General features: G+C 37.4%; 1 protein-coding gene across 3 annotated transcripts in view; it reads left to right on the top strand.

Moving 5' to 3' along the window:
- Nucleotides 1-20321, top strand: part of STRN (striatin) — a 111480-nt gene that overhangs the window by 76879 nt on the left and 14280 nt on the right. For all 3 annotated transcript variants that reach the window (XM_024753453.1, XM_024753452.1, XM_024753451.1), the window contains 6 exons: nt 2674-2810; nt 7844-8019; nt 10122-10169; nt 10942-11063; nt 14319-14486; nt 16139-16279. In XM_024753453.1, coding sequence (XP_024609221.1) covers nt 2674-2810; nt 7844-8019; nt 10122-10169; nt 10942-11063; nt 14319-14486; nt 16139-16279 — 792 coding nt within the window. The remainder of the gene's footprint in view (nt 1-2673; nt 2811-7843; nt 8020-10121; nt 10170-10941; nt 11064-14318; nt 14487-16138; nt 16280-20321) is intronic.

Genomic DNA, 20321 nt, shown 5'->3' with positions numbered 1-20321 from the left:
ATCGTATGTTTTATTCTTTCTTGGCTTTAAATTCAGCTATATTTTAGAGAGACATAAACTGACGGGACCTTGATGAATAGAGTTTCATGTTCCGAATACTTTTTCAGTGAACTGTTTGACCATACATGGTTAGTTATTTGTTAGAGTTAATTACAGTATACTGGGAATTCATTTTCCATACGTTAAATAATGAAAAACCACGTTACGCCTTTATATTCTAGGTGAACAATTTATTTGATGTAGACATGTGTCTTTTGAATTAAGATGTGAAGTCATAGGCCTCAATAGGTATGTTTGCTGTTCACTAGGATATTCATTCAGTTGACACTTATAGATGTGAGAATTTTAATCAATTTCATTTATTCTAAGGTCAGGTCTAGATAAGAAGAAAAGTTAGTTTTTCTCTTATTCTAATAACTCCAAAAGAGTTTTATCAGAGATTTCATTTTGCAGAATTCTAATAATAGAGGCAGAATACGTACTAAATGACACATGTACAAAAAAGGATGATATAAAGCAAAGAAAGTGCCCTTGATAGGAAAAAAAAATGTTAAGAATCTTAGAACTGAAGCATTGAATATCTAACTTATGATCTGTAAGATTGGTCCTAAGTCTTCCCCCTCAGTGCAGGATTTTCAGAAATAGAAAAGGCACTTAAGAAATATGTTGTAGCTTTCATTGCCTGTGACTGATGCTTCTTGGTCTCCAGTCCAGTTTCAGAAAAAGTTTCCGTAGCTTGTGTGTGCTGTATAAGTTTATTACTTTATTTTTATCATAATGATTCAGAAGGCAGTGCCACACTTAAGAGGCATAGTTAAATTATTTTGTAAAAGCTGATTAGAGCCAGTAATGTTTAGTTACCAGATAGAAATGTGACCTATAGTTGAAAGTTCTAAGGTCTCTTAGAGATCAATCAATGACAGTTAGGCCCATTGGTGCTCTCTTTCTTTGGGCCTCAGGTCTTCTGGCTTAGCCACTGGTGTGTGTAGAAGCAGTTGTTGCCTTCCTTTGTTTTCAGGTTTTACTTGGCCATTCCTAGAACATTAGTTAAATTAGCCCACACAATGTGTATGGCCAAATCCCACAAATCTTAGTTTCTTTTTTGGGGGGAAGAGCCATTTTTATTTCGCACCTGAACAAAGTTATCTGGCAATATTAGACATGAAAGCAAAACAAACAAAAAATCACCTGGCTGAAGACCTAGCCTCATAGTCTCACATGAATCATTTGGTTGAAATTTTGGCATAAAAAGTGCTGTTCTAAATTAAATAATTCCCACTCTTTATTAGTAAATGTTTAGAGTTGTTTGAACCTGTCATAGGATATATGGTATGTTTGGGTAAAACCCATTTTTATTATTGCAGCTTTATCGCATGGTGATTTGAAAATGTCTTATTAATTTACACTCTACTTTGTTCTTATAAGGATTTTGAGTAGAGTTCCTGCCACTACTATTTATAAAAGCACATAACTGTTCTTTCATTTCTTCAACAAATATTTATGGTTGAATCTAAAATTATATGATTGAATGTAAAACTGAAAAACACCTTGTAAATCTGTTTTCTGCATATACTGATTAATAAAATTGTTTCTTTCAAAAAAAAGTTAATTTACTTCTTTAGCAGCCAGTTTAAACTACTAAATTCATCTAATCAACTCATAAATGTTTGTCATCAGTAGAGTAACCACCTGTAGAAAACTATTTAGAGAGCTACCTCTGATGGCTTGTCAGAGTAATTTGCATTTATAAAAAGTGTTCAAATGGACACTTTTTTTTTTTTTTTTTTTTGCGGTATGTGGGCCTCTCACTGTTGTGACCTCTCCCTTTGCGGAGCATAGGCTCCGGATGCGCAGGCTCAGTGGCCATGGCTCACGGGCCCAGCCGCTCCGCGGCATGTGGGATCTTCCGGGACCGGGGCACGAACCCGTGTCCCCTGCATCGGTAGGCGGACTCTCAACCACTGCGCCACCAGGGAAGCCCTCAAATGGACACTTTTAAAAAACTTGTTTGAAATAAATCTTTTTAAATGAAATATAACATACCTACAGTAAACTGCTGAAGTCCTGAGGGTGCAGCTCAGTGAATGATCTCAAAGGGAAATCAACCATGTCACCACTGCCTAGGTAACGAAGCAGAACATTACCCAGACCTAGAAGTCCTGATGGTGCTTCCTTCAAACACTACCCCTTCCCTCTTCTCCAGAGGTAATCCTGAGTTCTAACAACACATACTAGTTTTGCCTTACATAGGCACATTTTACAATTACGACCATTTTCATTTGAAATTTTCCATATTACTTCAGGTTATAGAATTAACCAGTTTTACTTTGAATGCAGCCAGCAGTATTCAGAATCACTTGTTGTACATGTTTTTATAATTGATAGAAATCAATTGGATAATTAGCATGAAATATCAAATTAGGAAAACCTACTTTCTTTTATACATTTATACATTTTTCTCTATAGTGAAAAAGAAAGGACAATGGATTTGTTTCATGTTGTACTTTTCTTAGATGATGACAAAGTTAAGCAATTCTTCAGGATTTTCTGCTCACTGAATTTTATTGTGTTTAAAAGCATTTAAAAATAATCAAATGTAGACATGCCCTTATGAGACGAATTGTTGACTATTTACATGGCTTTTTTAATGTTTCTTTTGTCTTCCCCCTTCAGTGGAAGCATTGACGTTTCCTCCTTCTTCTGGGAAGTCATTCATCATGGGAGCAGATGAAGCCCTTGAAAGTGAACTGGGACTTGGAGAATTGGCAGGCCTTACAGTGGCCAATGAAGCAGACTCATTAACTTATGATGTGAGTAGTAGTTTTAGTTTTGTTGTTTTTATTTATTTTTTAAAAATAAAAAGTTAATTTTATAGAAAAAGTGATGATGGTAAGACTTCTTCACAAGTGTAGAATTTGGTTCAGTTTTAATCACAAACTTTGAAAATATGAATATATTATAAAAATAATAATACTTTTCACATCATGCAGTGACTAAAATTATGGGCTTTACCTAAATTCATAAATTAGTATAGCTTATTCATTGGTTTTAGATAAGGGAAAGAATTCCCTTTTCTATCACCAAATTTGGATTTTGTTTTATGTTTTAGGGCACCAGTGATTAGTTGAAATTCATGCCTGCCTAAAGGCAACATTTGTCTTGCTTCTTTAATACATCATCAGTGTCCTGCTGAGAAGTAGTTTCAGCTGTTGTTAGGCAAGGGTGTGTACAGGATGCTTTCCAGATGTTAAGGCTGACCAGTCAGTGATTTGGACCAAAATTGGAATCTTTACACCTTTATGCATGCATGCATTTACTTAATCTCAAATACCGTTGTTTTATAATTGTTCATCATAATCAATTATCAGAAAAACAGTTGCTTATTTCATAAAGTAGTCACAGCCTATCTTAACTCTTCATTAAAATCCTCTCACTTTGATATTCATTATCTTTGTTGGGGAATACAATGTAGCTCCTGCCACATGGAGGATGTAGGATGGATCCCTAAGTGAACCTTGGAAGTACTCAGAAGAGGAACCCTCGCCACTCACTCCTTCCTGCAAATCAAATACTCTCTCCCTCTATGCTAAGTCCTTTAGTAAGTCTTTTGGATTCTACCTCCAAAAACAACTGAAATCCATAGAGTACGTCTTTTTACCTCCCCTCCTAGTCCGTTTTTTCTTCAACTGGCGCTACTACAATAACCTAATCTAAACGGCCCCTTGCACTCCATTCTTCACATAGGTGATACAGATTTTGAAAAAAAAATTTCTGTTTTCAGTGTTTTTATATCGTTATATCTTACATGTCTTTTAAAAGCACCATTTAGTTGGCTTTTATTTTTTGACCTTTTTAAATTAGAAAACATTTAGTCCATTTCTTTTTAAAATAGTTAAGGATATAATCCTTAATTTGGATTTAATCCTGCCATCTATTTGTGCCACCTGTGCTGTGTTTGTTTTTCTCCTACTTTTGCCTGAGTTGGGGTTGATTATTTTTTATTATTCACCCCTCCGCATTATTTGGAGTTTATGCACTCTTTCATTACTTTTTAAATTAGAGATTACCACACAATCCTTATCAAAATTTTACATGCAAAGATCTTTAGAACACTTTACTTAAAAAACTCTCACCCAGTGTATATGTCAGTCTTGTTATATATTTTATTTCTGTATACATTTATGTCCTACAAGCTTCTGTTTTGTACACTCAATAGTCAGTTAGAATTACCCATTTAAATTATCTATTTTGCTTTTTTCCATTCTCCCATGCATATCTGACTGTCCATCTGGGATCACTTTTCTTTTACTCTAAGAACACAATATTTCTCTTTAGTGAAGATCTACTGGTGCCCAGTTCTCTTAGTTTCTGATTTTCTTAAATTGTCTTTGTCTTTTTTTGCCTGAGTAGGTTAACTATCATCTCTGATTTTGAATTTCACTTGACAAAAATTTTTTTAGTGCTTTAAATATATTGTTTCATTATATTTTGTTGTTGTTTTCTGCTAAAGTCAACTGTCATTTCTATTTTTGGTTATTCAATGGTAATCTGATTTTTTTCCGTGACTGGTATTTCTCTATGCCTTGATTGTCAGCTAAGGTTTAATTTTCTTTTTATTTAACCTCCTTGAAATTCTTAGAGCTTCTTGGCTTAATATGTTTCCATCAGTTTTGTAAAGTTCTCAGCCATTTCTCTTCAGATACTGCTTTTACACCTCCCTCTCTCCCACTCTCCCTCCTTCCCTCCCTCCCTCTCTCTCTCCCTTCCTCCCTCCCTCCCTCCTTCCCTCCCTCCTTCCCTCCCTCCTTCCCTCTCTCCCTCTCTCCCTCCTCGCCCTCTCTCCCTCCTCCCCCTCCTCCCCTCCTTCTAGAACTCTAGTAATATTGTTAGATCCCCTTTTTATATTCTCTCTCTCCGATCCCCTTCTGTATTTTCCATCTTTTGTTTTTCTGTACTTCAGTCTAGATTTTTTAAATGACTCATCTTCTGGTTGGCTAATTCTCTCTTCAGTTATGTGTAATCTGCAATTGAACTCATCTATTGAAGTCTTATACTTTTTGCTTCTAGAAGTACTTTTTTTGGACTCTCAACCACTGCGCCACCAGGGAAGCCCTAGAACTACTTTTTAAAAATGGTTTACAGATTTCTTCCAAAATTTTCAATCTTGTCTTTTATCTTCTTGAACATAGTAAGCATGATTATTTTAAAGTTTGAATCAGAGACTCAGTAGTTCTGTTACTATTATGTGTTGTTTCTGCTTGTTTTCATTTATGCTGTGTTATCTCATATGGGTACAGTTATTTTTTAGTATGCCCAAATAACTGTATTTGAAAAATTGTCTGTAGAAATAACTTCAGGCCTAAGTTTATCTTCCCCCAGAGAGTATATTTTAATTTTCTTCTCTCAGATGTCTGCAGCCACTAGAAATCTGGATCACCTGACTTCATTTTCAATTTTTGAGATGATCTAAAGCTGATCTATGGCCTTTGTAAGGGCTGGTGTTCTTCCAGTTCACTCTTATGTGTAAGATACAGGCCCTTGAAATTAAAACCTAAAGCAAGGTGGTCTGCTAAGCCCTACTGTCTTGGCAGGCCCTTGACACCAGTTTATATCCCCCTGCGTTGCAAAGCTGTCAGAAGCACCGCTCAGCCTCTCAGCCACCTCCTCTGGAATCAGTAAACACCCTCTGGGGAAAACAGCTCCAGAGATCAGGCTCACTTCCTGAGGCCTCTGTCTTCGCCTGGATCCTGGGTTTTTTCCCCACTATTTTGTTGGATCTGCATTTTTTACTTTTAGCTCTGCTTTTCTACCTGTCCTCAGTACACAGTTGGTCCTAATGATCTAGTCCATCGTGGCCAGAAGCAGAACTTCCCATTAGATGCTTTTGTTCCCTCTGCACTAATTCCACAAAGAATTTGTCTAATACATGATAGAACTCAGTCCTCTCTCTAGAGAAAGCTCATTCTTTTTTCAGAGCTCTTAATTGTTAGAAAACTTAGTGTTTGTTTCTAAAAGTAGTTCCTAGTTTTACTAAGCATATTAGCCGTCTATTGCTATGTAACAACTTGCACCATGCTTAACAGCTTAAAACAATAAACATTCATATCTCATAGTTTCTGTGGGTCAGCAGTCTGGGGGCAGCTTAGATGTGTACTTCTGGTTGTTCATGTAGCTGTAGTCAAGACGTGGGCAAGGGCTGCAGTCTTACACACACCTGACTTGGGAAAAATCTACTTCCAAGCTCACTCACGTAGTTGTTAGAAGGCCTTGGTTTCTTGCTGGCTATTGGCTGGAGACTAGTTACTCACCACGTGAGCCTCTCTGTGGGCTCCTCAGCAGAGCAGCTGACTTCTCCCAGTGTGAGCACACCTGAAAAGGTAGAGAGCAGGAACACTCAAGATGGAAGGTTTTATAACCTAATTTTGGAAGTAATTTGTTCCAGCTTCTACTGTATGCTGTTAGTCATACAGAGCAGCCCTATAATGTGGAAGGCGACTACCCAAAGGTAAAAATAAGTGGGCTGATCGGGAACTATGTTAGTGGCTGCCTACCACATTAAGATGCTCGGAAGGAATCTAAATGCTCTTACATGTGAAAACCTTTTAGCTCTTTAATAAGAGTGGGCAGGAGTCAGTTCAGTTGCCCTTGCCTTCTTCACCTCCCCCCACAACCCCGCTTGCCCCAAAGATAACCAGCCCCACTTAGAGTAGTTCCTTGCATAGTGTGTTTTGTCTTCACTTATTGCCCCAGTTGTGACATGTCCTGTCCAGATTTTTCTGCAGATTTCTAAACTTCTGGGCTCTGAAGTATAGTTTATATTAATACATAGCCTCTGAAGCCAGACTGATTGATTTTGAATCCCGACTCCTCCATTTACTAGACGGCAAATCACTTAACTTCTCTTTCCCTAACATGCCTAGTCTGTAAAGTGGGGATAATGTTAATTCCTACTGCATAGAGCTGTGAGGATTAACTGAGTTAATGCATGTTAAGCCTTTTGGAATAATGTGCAAAATAATGAACAAGGCTCAAAATAGCAGCTATTGTTAGTATCATTGACGGTTTTTGTCACTGTAAGTATGGTTAACATTTCTCCAGTGTGTTACCAATACTTGCCCCACTGTTGCTTAAACCTAGCATGATTGTTAGCCTTGGAGTGTGAAGAGTTCATACATGGTGCTTGTGTAAAGTCAAATACTAACCTCTTTGGCTTTCTATTACTTGGAATGAAAAAACAGTGCATTTTTTTCAGTTGTTGAGATGCAGATTCTGTGGAGAAAAGGAACATAATAATATATTTATTTTACCAATGGAATCTTTTTTTGTAATATCTGATTGTCTCTTCCAGTTTTAACATTTTATGTTTCTGGTTTATAAACTTTGTTACCAATTTGAAGAAAATTTAGCTCTTGTCAGAAAGCATTGAAAATTTCAAAAGTATCATATTCTGTAATGTTAACAGGTTTAAAGATAACTTAGTTTTTCAACTCTTACCCAAAATTAGTTTCTATTCTATAATTTAGGTTGAAATTTCTTGTCTTTTTAAAAAATCATCTTAGTGAAGATCTATTTTATGTTATTCAGTTATTTGATCCTCTTTCTGTACTGAATTATGTTGCCTGTTTTCTTATTACAGCGTTCATATTTCTTCAGAGAAAACCATTGTTAACATATTGCTAATTTTGCCTATTGATTTGGTTATTTATGTTTAAAAATTATATTGTTTTGAAAGTTGCAAAATGTGATGGTTTGATGACAAATCAGTAAGAATTAATGTTGAAATATAGTTTTTTTCCTATCCTGAACTAAATGTATTGGTATTTTTCTTTTGTTTCTTTAATAGATAGCAAACAATAAAGATGCGTTGAGGAAGACATGGAACCCTAAGTTTACATTAAGAAGTCACTTTGATGGCATTAGAGCCCTTGCTTTCCACCCCATTGAGCCTGTTTTGATAACAGCATCAGAGGATCACACGTTAAAAATGTGGAATTTGCAGAAAACAGCCCCAGCCAAAAAGTGAGAATATTCTCCTTTAACTGTATTTAAATATTTTAATTAATAGTTTTTCAGAAGAGAAATGCTTACTTTATTATTTGCTGTTAAGTTCCCCAAATATCTCTTCTAATTCTTTCTTCTTTACCATGTCACATAATTTAGGGTGTTTTTCCCTTCATACTCACAAGCTAATTTAGGTTGGAAAACTGACCCTTAGGGAGAAACGGTATTATCTGATGGTTTGTGAATGCCGATTGTAATCTTTATACAGTGTTTTAAATAACTGTCACATTTGGGGAGCTCTTTATCTGCACTGAAGGTTTCTGCTGGTATTGTAAACAGGTATGTGCATGTTTAAAATCATCAAACCCTCACCCCAAGCTTGTCCTGTTGTTTACTAGGTTTGGACTTCTGGAGTGGGAGGGAGGGAAGGCTGATGGGGGATGGGGGGACAGGGAGAAGTGAGAGACCTCTCTTTGGTCTTTTCTTTTGACCTTGACCAAAATGTCTAGACTGAAAGACACTGTTGTTGCTCTCACTTAACCGCTAATACTTGCTTTGGCCTCTTGGTTCCTCTCTAAGCATGGACAGACATGAGTTGGTATAAATCCCTTTTATCAGTCACCACGCTAGTCCTGATCCCACTTGGTGGGGTCCTTATTGGAACTCCTCTCTTTTCTTCCTTGGGTCACGTGGTCCAGAACCCAGCATCTGCCAGCAAGGGCCCCTCTACAGTGTTGGACACCTCTTTTATTAAAGAGTAGAAATGAACATCAAATGGAGGAGATTATGGAAGTTTTACTACTGGTAGAGAATATCTGTTGCCCAATTTAAAAGAGATCAGGGCTTCCCTGGTGGCGCAGTGGTTGAGAGTCCACCTGCTGATGCAGGGGACACCGGTTCGTGCCCCAGTCTGGGAAGATCCCACATGCCGCAGAGCGGCTGGGCCCGTGAGCCATGGCCGCTGAGCCTGCGTGTCCGGAGCCTGTGCTCCGCAACGGGAGAGGCCACAACAGTGAGAGGCCCACGTAAGGCAAAATAAATAAATAAATAAATAAAAAGAGATCAATGACATTCCTGCTGTGAGTCATACATAAACTAGATAAAATACTTGATTCATCAGATAGCTCAACCAGATCTTGCTTAAAGCCAAGTGAATCCTCATGTAGATTAGGTGTCTTCAGCAGAGAAGAAGTATTTCTTGGTTATAAATTGTGCCTTTTGTCTTTCAAGTTCTTTAGTCACAGTGGACATCATACTGGACCAGAGAATGTGAATGTCTCATCATATATTCTTGACTAAAATTTAGAAAAATATTGAAATAATTTTTTTGCTGGTGATAGCTTAGTATCAACATCTTCACATTGCAAGTAACAGTAGCCTGTTTACCTTTGAACTTAAAACTTTGGTAATGAGGAGAGATATCATATGCCTTTAAAAAAAACTACAATGCAATCCGATTTTAAATCGAGTTTCCATTATCAGTCATGGCCAGTATTAGGCCCTGTAGAGTACCCATATACTCAGTGTTCTGAGTAATGAATAATCTGATGATTTGGACAGTTTCTGTGGGTATTAAGGACAGGAATGTTAACCTTTATGCAAATGCAAGGAAATTAAAGTACTTTTGATTGAAATTCTACTATGTGTATGGTTCTGTCCTAGGCTCTTTTACCATGTAGAATCTCATTTATTCCTGTGAATATTTGGTGTTATCCCTATTTTTCTGTTTTATTTTAAACATAGAAGAATCTGGAGTTCCAAAAGATTAAATAATTTGCCTAAAGTTAGCCAGTTAATGACAGAATTGGAAATTGAATCCAGAAGTTTATCTCTTCAAAGCCCATGTTTTTTCCCGAGTGAGGCTCTCTCTTCCTTTAGTCAAATAGATTAGGACAATGCTAAAAGCGCTGTAACAATGTATTGTTACTAAACAAGAATTTTGTTTCTTGAAGTCACAAATATATGTGATCCGTGTTAAGTAAGCTTTCTTGTGTACTGGGGTTGAGAATGGTATATTATCATAGTGTTGGTATTTCTAGGGGCAATTTTATGACATACATTGTCATACTGTTTACTACTGAAAACTTAAAGTGGTAAAAGTCCTCCTCTCTCTGATTTAGGAGCACTTCTCTTGATGTGGAGCCTATCTATACATTCAGAGCTCATAAGTAAGTATGTGCTTTTTCTTTGTGTTAAATCAACGTCATTGTAAATCAGCCTAATTAGCATATTTTCTTTTCTTTCACATATGTATTTGTGTTATGTATTTTTTTGTATTTAGTAGTGTTTTTTGTAAATGTAAAAGAAACTGGCAGATAATCTAATGCTAGAGACAAGTTTATCACTACCAAATTGGGGTCCTTGCTGAAATTAGATTTTATTTGCATGATGTGTAGATGATGTATATATCTCTCTTAAAATGAAGTTGAGGCAATTAAGTTTAACCATGAGAAATCCTGATCTTTCTTCCTTAAAAATATCTGAGACTTTTTTATTGTGATCACATGTTGCACGCTTTTCCTGTTTCCACTTAAGTTTAAGGAATGTACCTGTTCACTTGATTTAGCACAGAGGTTGGCATACTTTTTATAAATAGAGGGCCAATTAGTAAATGTTTTTAAGCTTTGCTGGCTGCATATTTAATGTTGTACATTCTTGATTTTAGTTTGGTTTTGTATTACAACCCTTTAAAAAATGTAAAAACCATAAATGCTTGAGGACTGTACGAAAGCAGTCCTCTGGTTGGATTTGGTCCATAGGCCATAGTTTACCAACCACTGGTTTAGCAGAGGAAGAAAAATGAATAATGCTTTGATAGTTTTTTATTTGTTATCCAAAGCAGAAAAAGAGAAAGCCTTTTGAATAAGTAAGCATTCTTGTTTTTAAGAAGTCCTATTATCAGATAGATTTTTGAGAATAGAAATTGATTTTCCTTCCCAGAGGTCCAGTGCTTTGTGTGGTGATGAGCAGCAATGGTGAGCAGTGCTATAGTGGCGGGACTGATGGACTGATCCAGGGCTGGAACACCACCAACCCCAACATCGATCCCTATGACTCTTACGGTATGTGATTCCCCAAAGATATGAAAGAATATTTTCTTTTTATGCATTTTACATAGCATATATAAGGATAAAATAAGATGTTTTTGAAAATAAATTGGTAAAAGGGAACCATGTATTTATTTTGTTAAAAAGGACTCCTGTATTTGGGAATCAATTTGCTATACATAATGCTAAAAGAAAAGACAAAATAACGTATTTTTCCCAAGAAAACAGTTCCCACCCCCAGAAGTCTTACTGATTGGAAATGCTGGCTTGATTGACAATTGTTTTCTTCATTGTAGGCATCTGTACAGTACTTGATACATTATTACTAATCTGTAATCATATTTTGTCACTATTCTTGACAAATAACTTTGAAGGAAAATGAATGATGGCCTCATCTTCTTGATCAATTATTGGAGGGTATAGAGGCTAATGATTTTTAAAGTGTATGGCACCGAAATATTTAAAAGGCTTTAAAAAATGAAGACGTGCCCTTTAGATTTGGGAACAGCACCATGAAACAAAAAACTATATTATTATAATCTGTCACTAGATATTATCATAAATTCCCTTGCAAAAACTGTTTAGGAACTATTTTGGTTTCCTCTTAAAATTCTCCTTAAATTCTAGAATGGTATGTAGTGTCAAATATGTCATAAAACCATATTTTATTTTTGTTATCATTTAATTAATTTTACTAATAAACCTAAGTAAAGATAAGAAATTCAGTAACTAAAAGTTTCTTCTCACACTTATTTAATAAGCATTTAACATATATTTTGTGAAGGTTAACACCCCCTCTCCCTCCACAATTCTCTTACAGATTTATCTGTTTCATGCTTTTCCTTACTTACTTTATCCCTGTACCAGATATCGGTTGACCTCATTCTGTCCCAAGCCAGCCCTTCCCCTTTGCTCTTGACCTCATTCTCTTGTTTCCTTTGAGACTTCACTCTAATATCATTCTTCTTCTCTGTTTCTGGCTGACTCTTTCTCTTTTGCTCTCTCTTGCCCTCATCTGAAGCTTTACCCTCTTTGTTCTCTTTCCATCCCCTCAGCATGTAAGTAAATTCAAGTGTCTCCCATCCTGGGCAAGGAGAAGCCTTTTCTGACTCCATTTCCCTCTCTGGCTTTTGTTTAGTCTCTCTTTCCTTCACTTCTTTCATTCCTGTGTCTCTTTGGTGATATCGTCTAGGAATCACAATTACTAGTTACTAATTCCATGTCCTTTCCCTGTGCATGATCCCTCTGCATTCTATCTTCTGGCTGTTCCACTTAAATATAACAAGATATCAGTATCTACCTAATTTGGCTGATCCAAGGGGTATTTTACAGTCCTTATTTTACTGGATATACTGGCTATCTGAAACTGTGGACCACTCCGTCCTTTTTGAAATCTGTTCAGTATTGGCTTTTTTGACACTTAACTCTATGACAGTTTCTATTCCCTGTCCATCATAAACTCCTTTTATTTTTCTCACCTTAAATATTAACATTTATCAAGGCCAGACCCTAACTCATTCTTTGCATTGCACACATCTTCTTTGGTAGATTGAATCCACTTTGTGGTTTTATATGCTATTGACTCATAAATCTCTTCTTTAGGCTTCAGACTACCTACAGAACATCTCAAAGTGGCTGTCTCATTGTACATAAATCCCTACAAGCACTGTTTCTTCTTCCATATATATGTATTTTTGGGGAGGGCAGGGGTGGCATCGTGTGGCTTGCGGGATCTTAGTTCCCCGACCAGGGATCGAAGTGAGAATGCCAAGTCCTAACCACTGGACTGCCAGGGAATTCCCTTTCCATGTATTCTTATCAGTTGGTGGCACTACCAGAATTATCCAAACTAGAAAACTAAGAGTTATCATTGATTCCTTGTACCGTTTTACTATCTATACCTTATTAATTACCTCCCCCTGAATATTTCTTGAATTTACTCCTGCTCTGCCCCTTTTATCACTGTCTTCGTCTGGGTCTTCACCTTCACTCTCCCAGTCTTCTGAAACAGTCCCCTTGCCTTCATCTTGATTCTTTCCAATCTGTCTTTTACACTATAATCAAAGTTACCTTATTAAATACTTACTTCACCCTGCTTCTCCTGGGAAACCCTTCAGTGGTTCCCTATTGCTTTTAGGATAATTTCTTTAATACGTCATAGAAATCCCACCATAAACTAGCCACTCTCATCTCTTCCGCTTCTTGCCTCAAATTTCACAGTCCAGTAATACTGACTTTCTTATAAATTTCCCCACATAGCATGCTATTTTTCCTTCTGTGATTTTGTAGGAGCTGCCTCCTTTGCCAGGAATGCCTTCCCTCTGTCCTTTGACTGGCCAACATCTGTACTCTAGGTGTCATTCTCTCCAAGAAGCTTTCATTCATCCCAGTCACTCTCCGTGGTAACTGGTATCTGTCACTATTATTGTACTTACCACATTGTCTTTTGAAGACAAGGATGGTACTGTGTCTTAATCATCTGCATGGCCCCTGCATCTAGCATAGTGCCTAATACATAGTTTATCTTCAATAAATATTTTATGGTATGACTAAGAGAGGATATAGGTCAGATAACACCATTGACATTTTAAATCTAACATCTGTGAGCCATCTTGAAAGTACCACTTCATAGACTCATTGTGAGGGTTAACAAGTAAAATTTCCAAGTTGGCTTTTATCAGGTTTGCTAAGCAAACCCCCTCCCCTGCCTTCTCCTTGCCCCTCCCCCACACACACATCATTCATGTGTCACATCTTGCTGTTTGAGCATTTGGGGATTCCTGTAGGTCTCAGTCGTGTCCATTAATGATGACAGAGGCCTGTTGCTCCCAAGAATGACTGCCATTCATAGTACAAATAGACTAAAGAGTGTATCCAAAGTGCTGAAGGACATCAGAGGAGGGAAAGGGTGGGTCTCCGTTCACTTCCTCGGGGGATGTGAGTTGTGGTTTCTCTGAAAGTAGATTAAATTCAAATGGTTTATGTTAACATGCTTTTTAAAAAAATCAAGACAAATGGAAAGAAAAAAGGGAGGGAGAAGGAAATATGTAATTTTTTCAAGGAGAAATATATGTACTTTAAAATTTTAATTTAGACATTTCAAACCCTACATTTGCACGTTTCCAAGCCTGTTTTTGCCACATTTCAGAAGAAAAATAGAAACTAGGAGGTGTATTTTATACTTTTTGTTTTGTATATTTTACTTTCCTTTGGAATCTAATTACCTTTATGATTTGTGCTTTTTTCCTTGCATTCTTGCTGTTCTTATAGATCCTTCTGTTTTAAGAGGTCCTCTCCTAGGCCACACCGATGCAGTCTGGGGTTTGGCTTACAGCGCAGCGCACCAGCGTTTGTTGTCCTGTTCAGCAGATGGCACTCTCCGTTTATGGAATACAACCGAGGCTGCTCCAGCCCTGAGTGTATTTAATGATAATCAAGGTACATACTTTTTTTCTCTTATTTTACTCAGTGTTTTATAAAATTATTCTAAAAAGAACAAAAAAATAAATGATTCTACAAACTCTTACTGTTTAAATTTAATTTGAAGGTTGTTTTTAAGCAGTAAAAATATATTTGCTTGAATTTCCAACTTAGTATGTATAAGTTTAAAAAGCATACTATTTGGTGAAATACCATGCCTTTTTTGAATTTTTAAAAATTGAGATATGATTTCTGTACAGTAAAAAACAGATATCAAGGGTACATTTTCATGAGTTTGACAAATACATAAAACTCTTGCACCTATCAAGATAGAACATTTCCTTCACTGCCCTAAAGTTTCTTTGTGTTCTTCCCAGTCATCCACCTTCCGCATTCCTAACCAGCGGTACCCACTGTTGTGATTTCTTTCATTATAAATTAGTTTTGTCTATGCTAAAACTTCACATAAATGAAATCATACAATGTGCACTCTTTTTGTATCTGATGTTTACTCTCACTGTAGTGTTCTTGTGATTCATCCATGTGGTAATAAGCATTAATAATTTATTTTTATTGTTTAGTAGTAAGTATTTCCTTAAACCACTGTGTTTATCATTTACCTCTTCATGAACATTTGGGTTGTTTCCATTTTTTCCTATTATGAACAAAGCTGCTGTGAATTTTTTTTTTTTTTTAATCACAAGCAGGTAAAGACCTGGAAATAGAATTTCTGGGCTTTAGAATTGTGTGTTTTAACTTTATGTGAAATTGCCAGACTTTCTTTGAAAGTAGTTGTTCCATGTTACACCACTGACTGCACCGTGTGAGAATTCCAGTTGCTCTACATCCTTAATTACAAACATTTGGTGTTGAGGATATATTTAATTTTAGCCATTTTGGTGGGTGTGTAGCAGTATTTCATTGTGATTTTAATTTGTATTTCCTTGGTGGCTAATTATTCTGAGCACCTTTTTTGTGTGCTCATTGGCCATTAATGTACCTTCTGGAAGATACACATTTTTGAACTGTTAGCTTACTTAGATTTTGAACCAGATTTAAAAAATCAGATTATATTCACATATACATAGAATTATATTTTTTTATGTTTATAAGTAAGTTCCAAGTTTTACCCTATTCTAGATGATAAATAAAAATACCTTCTTTATTCTTGAGCTGCCATAACTTGTGCCTAGGTTTTGATGAGTTGCCTGCATTTGATATTTGCATAACTCTACCAATAAATAACAATTTGAGTTTTTACTTCTTAAATTCCATACTTTTAGAGAGTTAGAATTCCTATTAAGAGATGGGCTTTTAAAATGAAGAATTCCTGTGATGCCCCTCTAAACCCCAGGTTGATTTGAGGTGGAAGCAGAAAAACTTGTAGTCCATATGTTTTCCATTTATTTCTAAATAAAGGCTTGGATTCAATGAATACAGTAGCTGTGAGTGACTGGTAGAAGATGTGGTAAACAAGTAAGGATGATAAAATAGACTAGGACTAAGAGTAATGAAAGAAACAATCTGCACTGAATGACTATGAGCTAATTCTTATTCTAATGTTGAGCCTTATTTATTTCTTATACCACCGTTTGTTTTGCTGTATTCTAAGCACATTGTGAAGTAGACCCTCTAACTACCATTGTCTTCGAATATGTTCTGACTCTTAGAATTGGGAATCCCTGCCTCTGTGGATCTAGTGAGCAGTGACCCGAGCCATATGGTAGCATCATTCAGCAAAGGATACACAAGCATCTTTAACATGGAAACACAACAACGCATTCTCACTTTAGAATCCAACCTAGATTCAAGTATGTATACCAATTTTAAGTAGTCTTTGTTTGGATCAATTTTTTAAATGTTATCAGAATTATAACTACTAGAGTCAACTATGAAAAACATTTGTCATTATAAAGTGTTCTGCCTCAAAATCATATAACACAGTTATTAGAAGGATATAATGATTTACAGTTGATTTTAAGTCTTTAGGTTGTTTATTCACATGTATAACTATACTGTTTGAAGTAGCATTTGAGCTTTTCTAAAGAGAAGTCAAGTTTAATTTTATACCAAACGCTTAGCTTTCAATTCTATTTGAAGACAATAATATTTATTCTGAATACAGGCATATCTTGGAGTTTTTGCGGGTTCAGTTTCAGACCTTCGAAATAAAGCACATATTGCAACAGAGTGAGTCACATGAAGTTTTTGCTTTCCCAGTGTGTATAAGAGTTATGTTTACACTATAGTACAGACTGTTAAGTGTGTACATATCTTAATTTAAAAGTACTTTATTGCTGAAAAATGCTAACCACCATCTGAACCTTCAGTGAGTCATAATCTTTTTGCTGGGGGAGGGTCTCGCCATGGTGTTGATGGCTGCTGACTGATCAGGGTGGTTGCTGAAGGTTGGGTGACTGTGGTAATTTCTTAAAATAAGACAGCAGTGAAGTTTGCCGCATTGACTGACTCTTCCTTTCACGAACAACTTCTCTGTAGCATGTGTTGATGTTTGATAGCATTCTACCCACAGTAGAACTTCTCTTGAAATGGGAATCAATCCTCTCAAACCCTGCCGCTGTTTGATCAACAGGATTTTTGTAATTATGTAATCCTTTGTTGTCATTTCAACAATCTTCACAGCAGCCTCACCAGGAGTAGATTCTATCTCAAGAAACCACTTTCTTTGCTCATTCATAAGAAGCAACTGCTCATCCATTCAAGTTTTATCATGAGATTGCAGCATTCAGTCACATCTTCAGGCTCCACTTCTAATTCTAGTTCTCGTGCTATTTCCACCACCCCTGAAGTTACTTCCTTCACTGAAGTCTTGAACCCCTCACAGTCATCCATGAGGGTTGGAACTAACCTATTCCATACTCCTGTTTATGTTGACATTTTGACCTCTTCCCATGAATCACAAATGTTCTTTTTTTTTTTGCGGTACGTGGGCCTCTCACTGTTGTGGCCTCTCCCGTTGCAGAGCACAGGCTCCGGACGCTCAGGCCCAGCGGCCACGGCTCATGGGCCCAGCCGCTCTGCGGCACACGGGACCCTCCCAGACCGGGGCACGAACCCGCGTCCCCTGCATCGGCAGGCGGACTCTCAACCACTGCGCCACCAGGGAAGCCCCACAAATGTTCTTAATGGCATCTGGAATGGTAAATCCTTTCCAGAAGGTTTTCAATTGGCTTTGCCCAGATCCATCAGAGAAATTACTAGCTATGGCAGCTGTAGCCTTATGAAATGTATTTCTTAAATAATAAGACTTGAAAGTCAAAATTACTCCTTGATCCATGGGCTGTGGAATGGAGGTTGTGTTAGCAGGCATGAAAAAAACATGAATCTCATTGTACATCTTCATTAGAGCTCTTGGGTGACCGGGTGCATTGTCAGTGAACAGTAATATTTTGAAAGGAATCTTTTTTTCTGAGCAGTAGGTCTCAAGAGTGGGCTTATAATATTCAGTAAACCATGTAGTAAACAGATATGCTGTCATCCAGGCTTTGTTTTTCCCTTTATGAAGCACAGACAGAGTAGATTTAGCATAATTCTTAAGGGCCATAGGATCTTCAGGATGGTAAATGAACATTGGCTTCACCTTCAGGTCACCAGCTGCATTAGCACCTAACAAGAGAGTCAGCCTGTTCTTTGAGGCTTTGAAGCCAGGCATGACTTCCCTCTAGCTATGAAAGTCCTAGGTGGCATCTTCTTCCAATAGAAGCCTGTTTCATCTACATTGAAAATCTGTTGTTTAGTAGCCACCTTTATTCATTATCTTAGCTGGATCTTCTAAGTAACTTGCTGCAGCTTCTGTATCAGCACTTGCTGCTTCACTTTGCACTTTGATGTTACAGAGACAGTACTTCTTCCCTTAAATCTCATGAACCAACCTCTGCTAGCTTCAGACTTTTCTTCTGCAGCTTCCTAACCTCTCTCAGCCTTCATAGAATTGAAGAGAGTTAGGACCTTGCTCTGGATTAGGCTCTGGCTTAAGTGAATGTTGTGGCTGGTTTGATTTTCTATCCAGCCCCCTAAGACTTTCTCCATACTGTTTTGCTTTCTTATCATTCATATGCTCACTGGAATAGCACTTTCAATTTCCTTCAAGAACTTTTTCTTTGCATTCACAACTTTTGGCTGACTGGAGCAAGAGGCCTAGCTTTTGGCTTGTCCTTTCCACATGCCTTCCTCGCTAAGCTTAACCATTCCTGGCTTTTAATTTAAAGTGAGAAGTGTGCAAATCTTCCTTTCATTTGAGCACTTGGTCATTGTAGGGTTACTGATTGGCCTAATTTCAATATTGTGCATCAGAGACTAGGAAGGCCCAAGGAGAAGGAGAGAGATGGGGTTACAGCTGGTCGGTGGAGCAGTCAGAACACACACGACATTTATCAAGTTCACCATCTTATATGGGTGCACTTCATGGCACCCCAAAACAAATACATTAGTAATATCAAAGATCAGGGACCACAGATCACCATAACAAATATTAATAATGAAAAAGTTTGAAATATTGCAAGAATCACCAAACTGTGACATAGACATGAAGTGAACAAATTCTATTGAAAAAATGGAACCAATAGACTTGCTAAATACAGGGTTGCCACAGACCTTCAATTTTTAAAACAACACAATATTTTCAAAGCACAATAAAATGAGATAGGCCTGTATAAAATAAATCTGGTTTTCATTTCTCATAATTTTACTTTTTTAAAGAATAGTTGCTGTGCGATGTTACATGTTATAGGTGTACAGTATTGTCATTCACAGTTTTTAAAGGTTATACTCCGTTCATAGTTATTATAAAAATTGGCTGTATTCCTCATGTTGTACAATATATCCTTGTAGCTTATTTTTATTTTTTTAAAATGTCTAAATACTTTTTTTTAATAGGTCTTTATTGGAGTATAATTGCTTCACAATACCGTGTTAGTTTCTGTTGCACAACAAAGTGAATCAGCCATATGCATACACGTGTCCTCATATCCCCTCCCTCTTGAGCCTCTCTCCCATCCTCCCTATCCCACCCCTCTAGGTCATCGCAAAGCACCGACCTCTAGACACAAGACAATCAGAGCTCCAGCTCCATTTCTCTGATTCATCTGGCTGCCTTCCTCCTTTGTGTGCTGGCTTTTTCCTCAGACTAACTTGCCCCGCGGTCACAACATGGCTGCCAGCATACCTGGAACAACCTGCTCCCTTGTTCCTTTCCAACAAGAGAGGCGACCTCACCCTGAAAAACATACGATTAAAGTTTTTCCTTCCTGTCTGTGTGATACATCTTGGGACACAGCCCACCCTTGAATAGTCACGATCAACTGGAGAGCCCTGTGATGATGGGCTCAAGCCTGCGGTCCTGAAGCAATCACCAGCAAGGGGGACTACACACACACACACACACACACACACACACCATCCTTGGCATAGACTTGGAATTGGGATCCTCCCCAGGAGCTGGGGATGGACCAGCTTCCTTTGAGCCCTCTGGCTACATTTATTCCATTTACCAAGTTGGGTTGTGTTATAAAGGAGGAAGCAGGGAAGCAGGTGCCCTGCTTAGGCAACCAAGAGTGTCCGGTTCAGATAGCTTGACTCAGGGCACATCTTCAAGGAGCCTGGTGCATCCTTAGCCAACATATTGAGAAAAGGCAAAAGTTTCCCCTGCCTCCCTTGCCTGTTTGGCTTGTACTTTTCTTTTGGTGTTTCTTTGAGATAAAAGAAAGAAAGAATTGGAAAAAGAAGGGAAATAGAAAGAAAAACTACTGTCTTCTCTGGCTTTCTCTCTCTCCCTCTCCCTCCCTCCCTCCCTCTCTCTCTCTCTCTTTCTCTCTCTCTCTCTCTCTCTCTCTC

This window comes from Neophocaena asiaeorientalis, unplaced genomic scaffold, assembly GCF_003031525.2.
Source record: "Neophocaena asiaeorientalis asiaeorientalis breed wild unplaced genomic scaffold, Neophocaena_asiaeorientalis_V1.1 scaffold171, whole genome shotgun sequence".
Taxonomy (NCBI): domain Eukaryota; kingdom Metazoa; phylum Chordata; class Mammalia; order Artiodactyla; family Phocoenidae; genus Neophocaena; species Neophocaena asiaeorientalis.
This window is presented reverse-complemented; position numbering and strand designations above follow the sequence as displayed.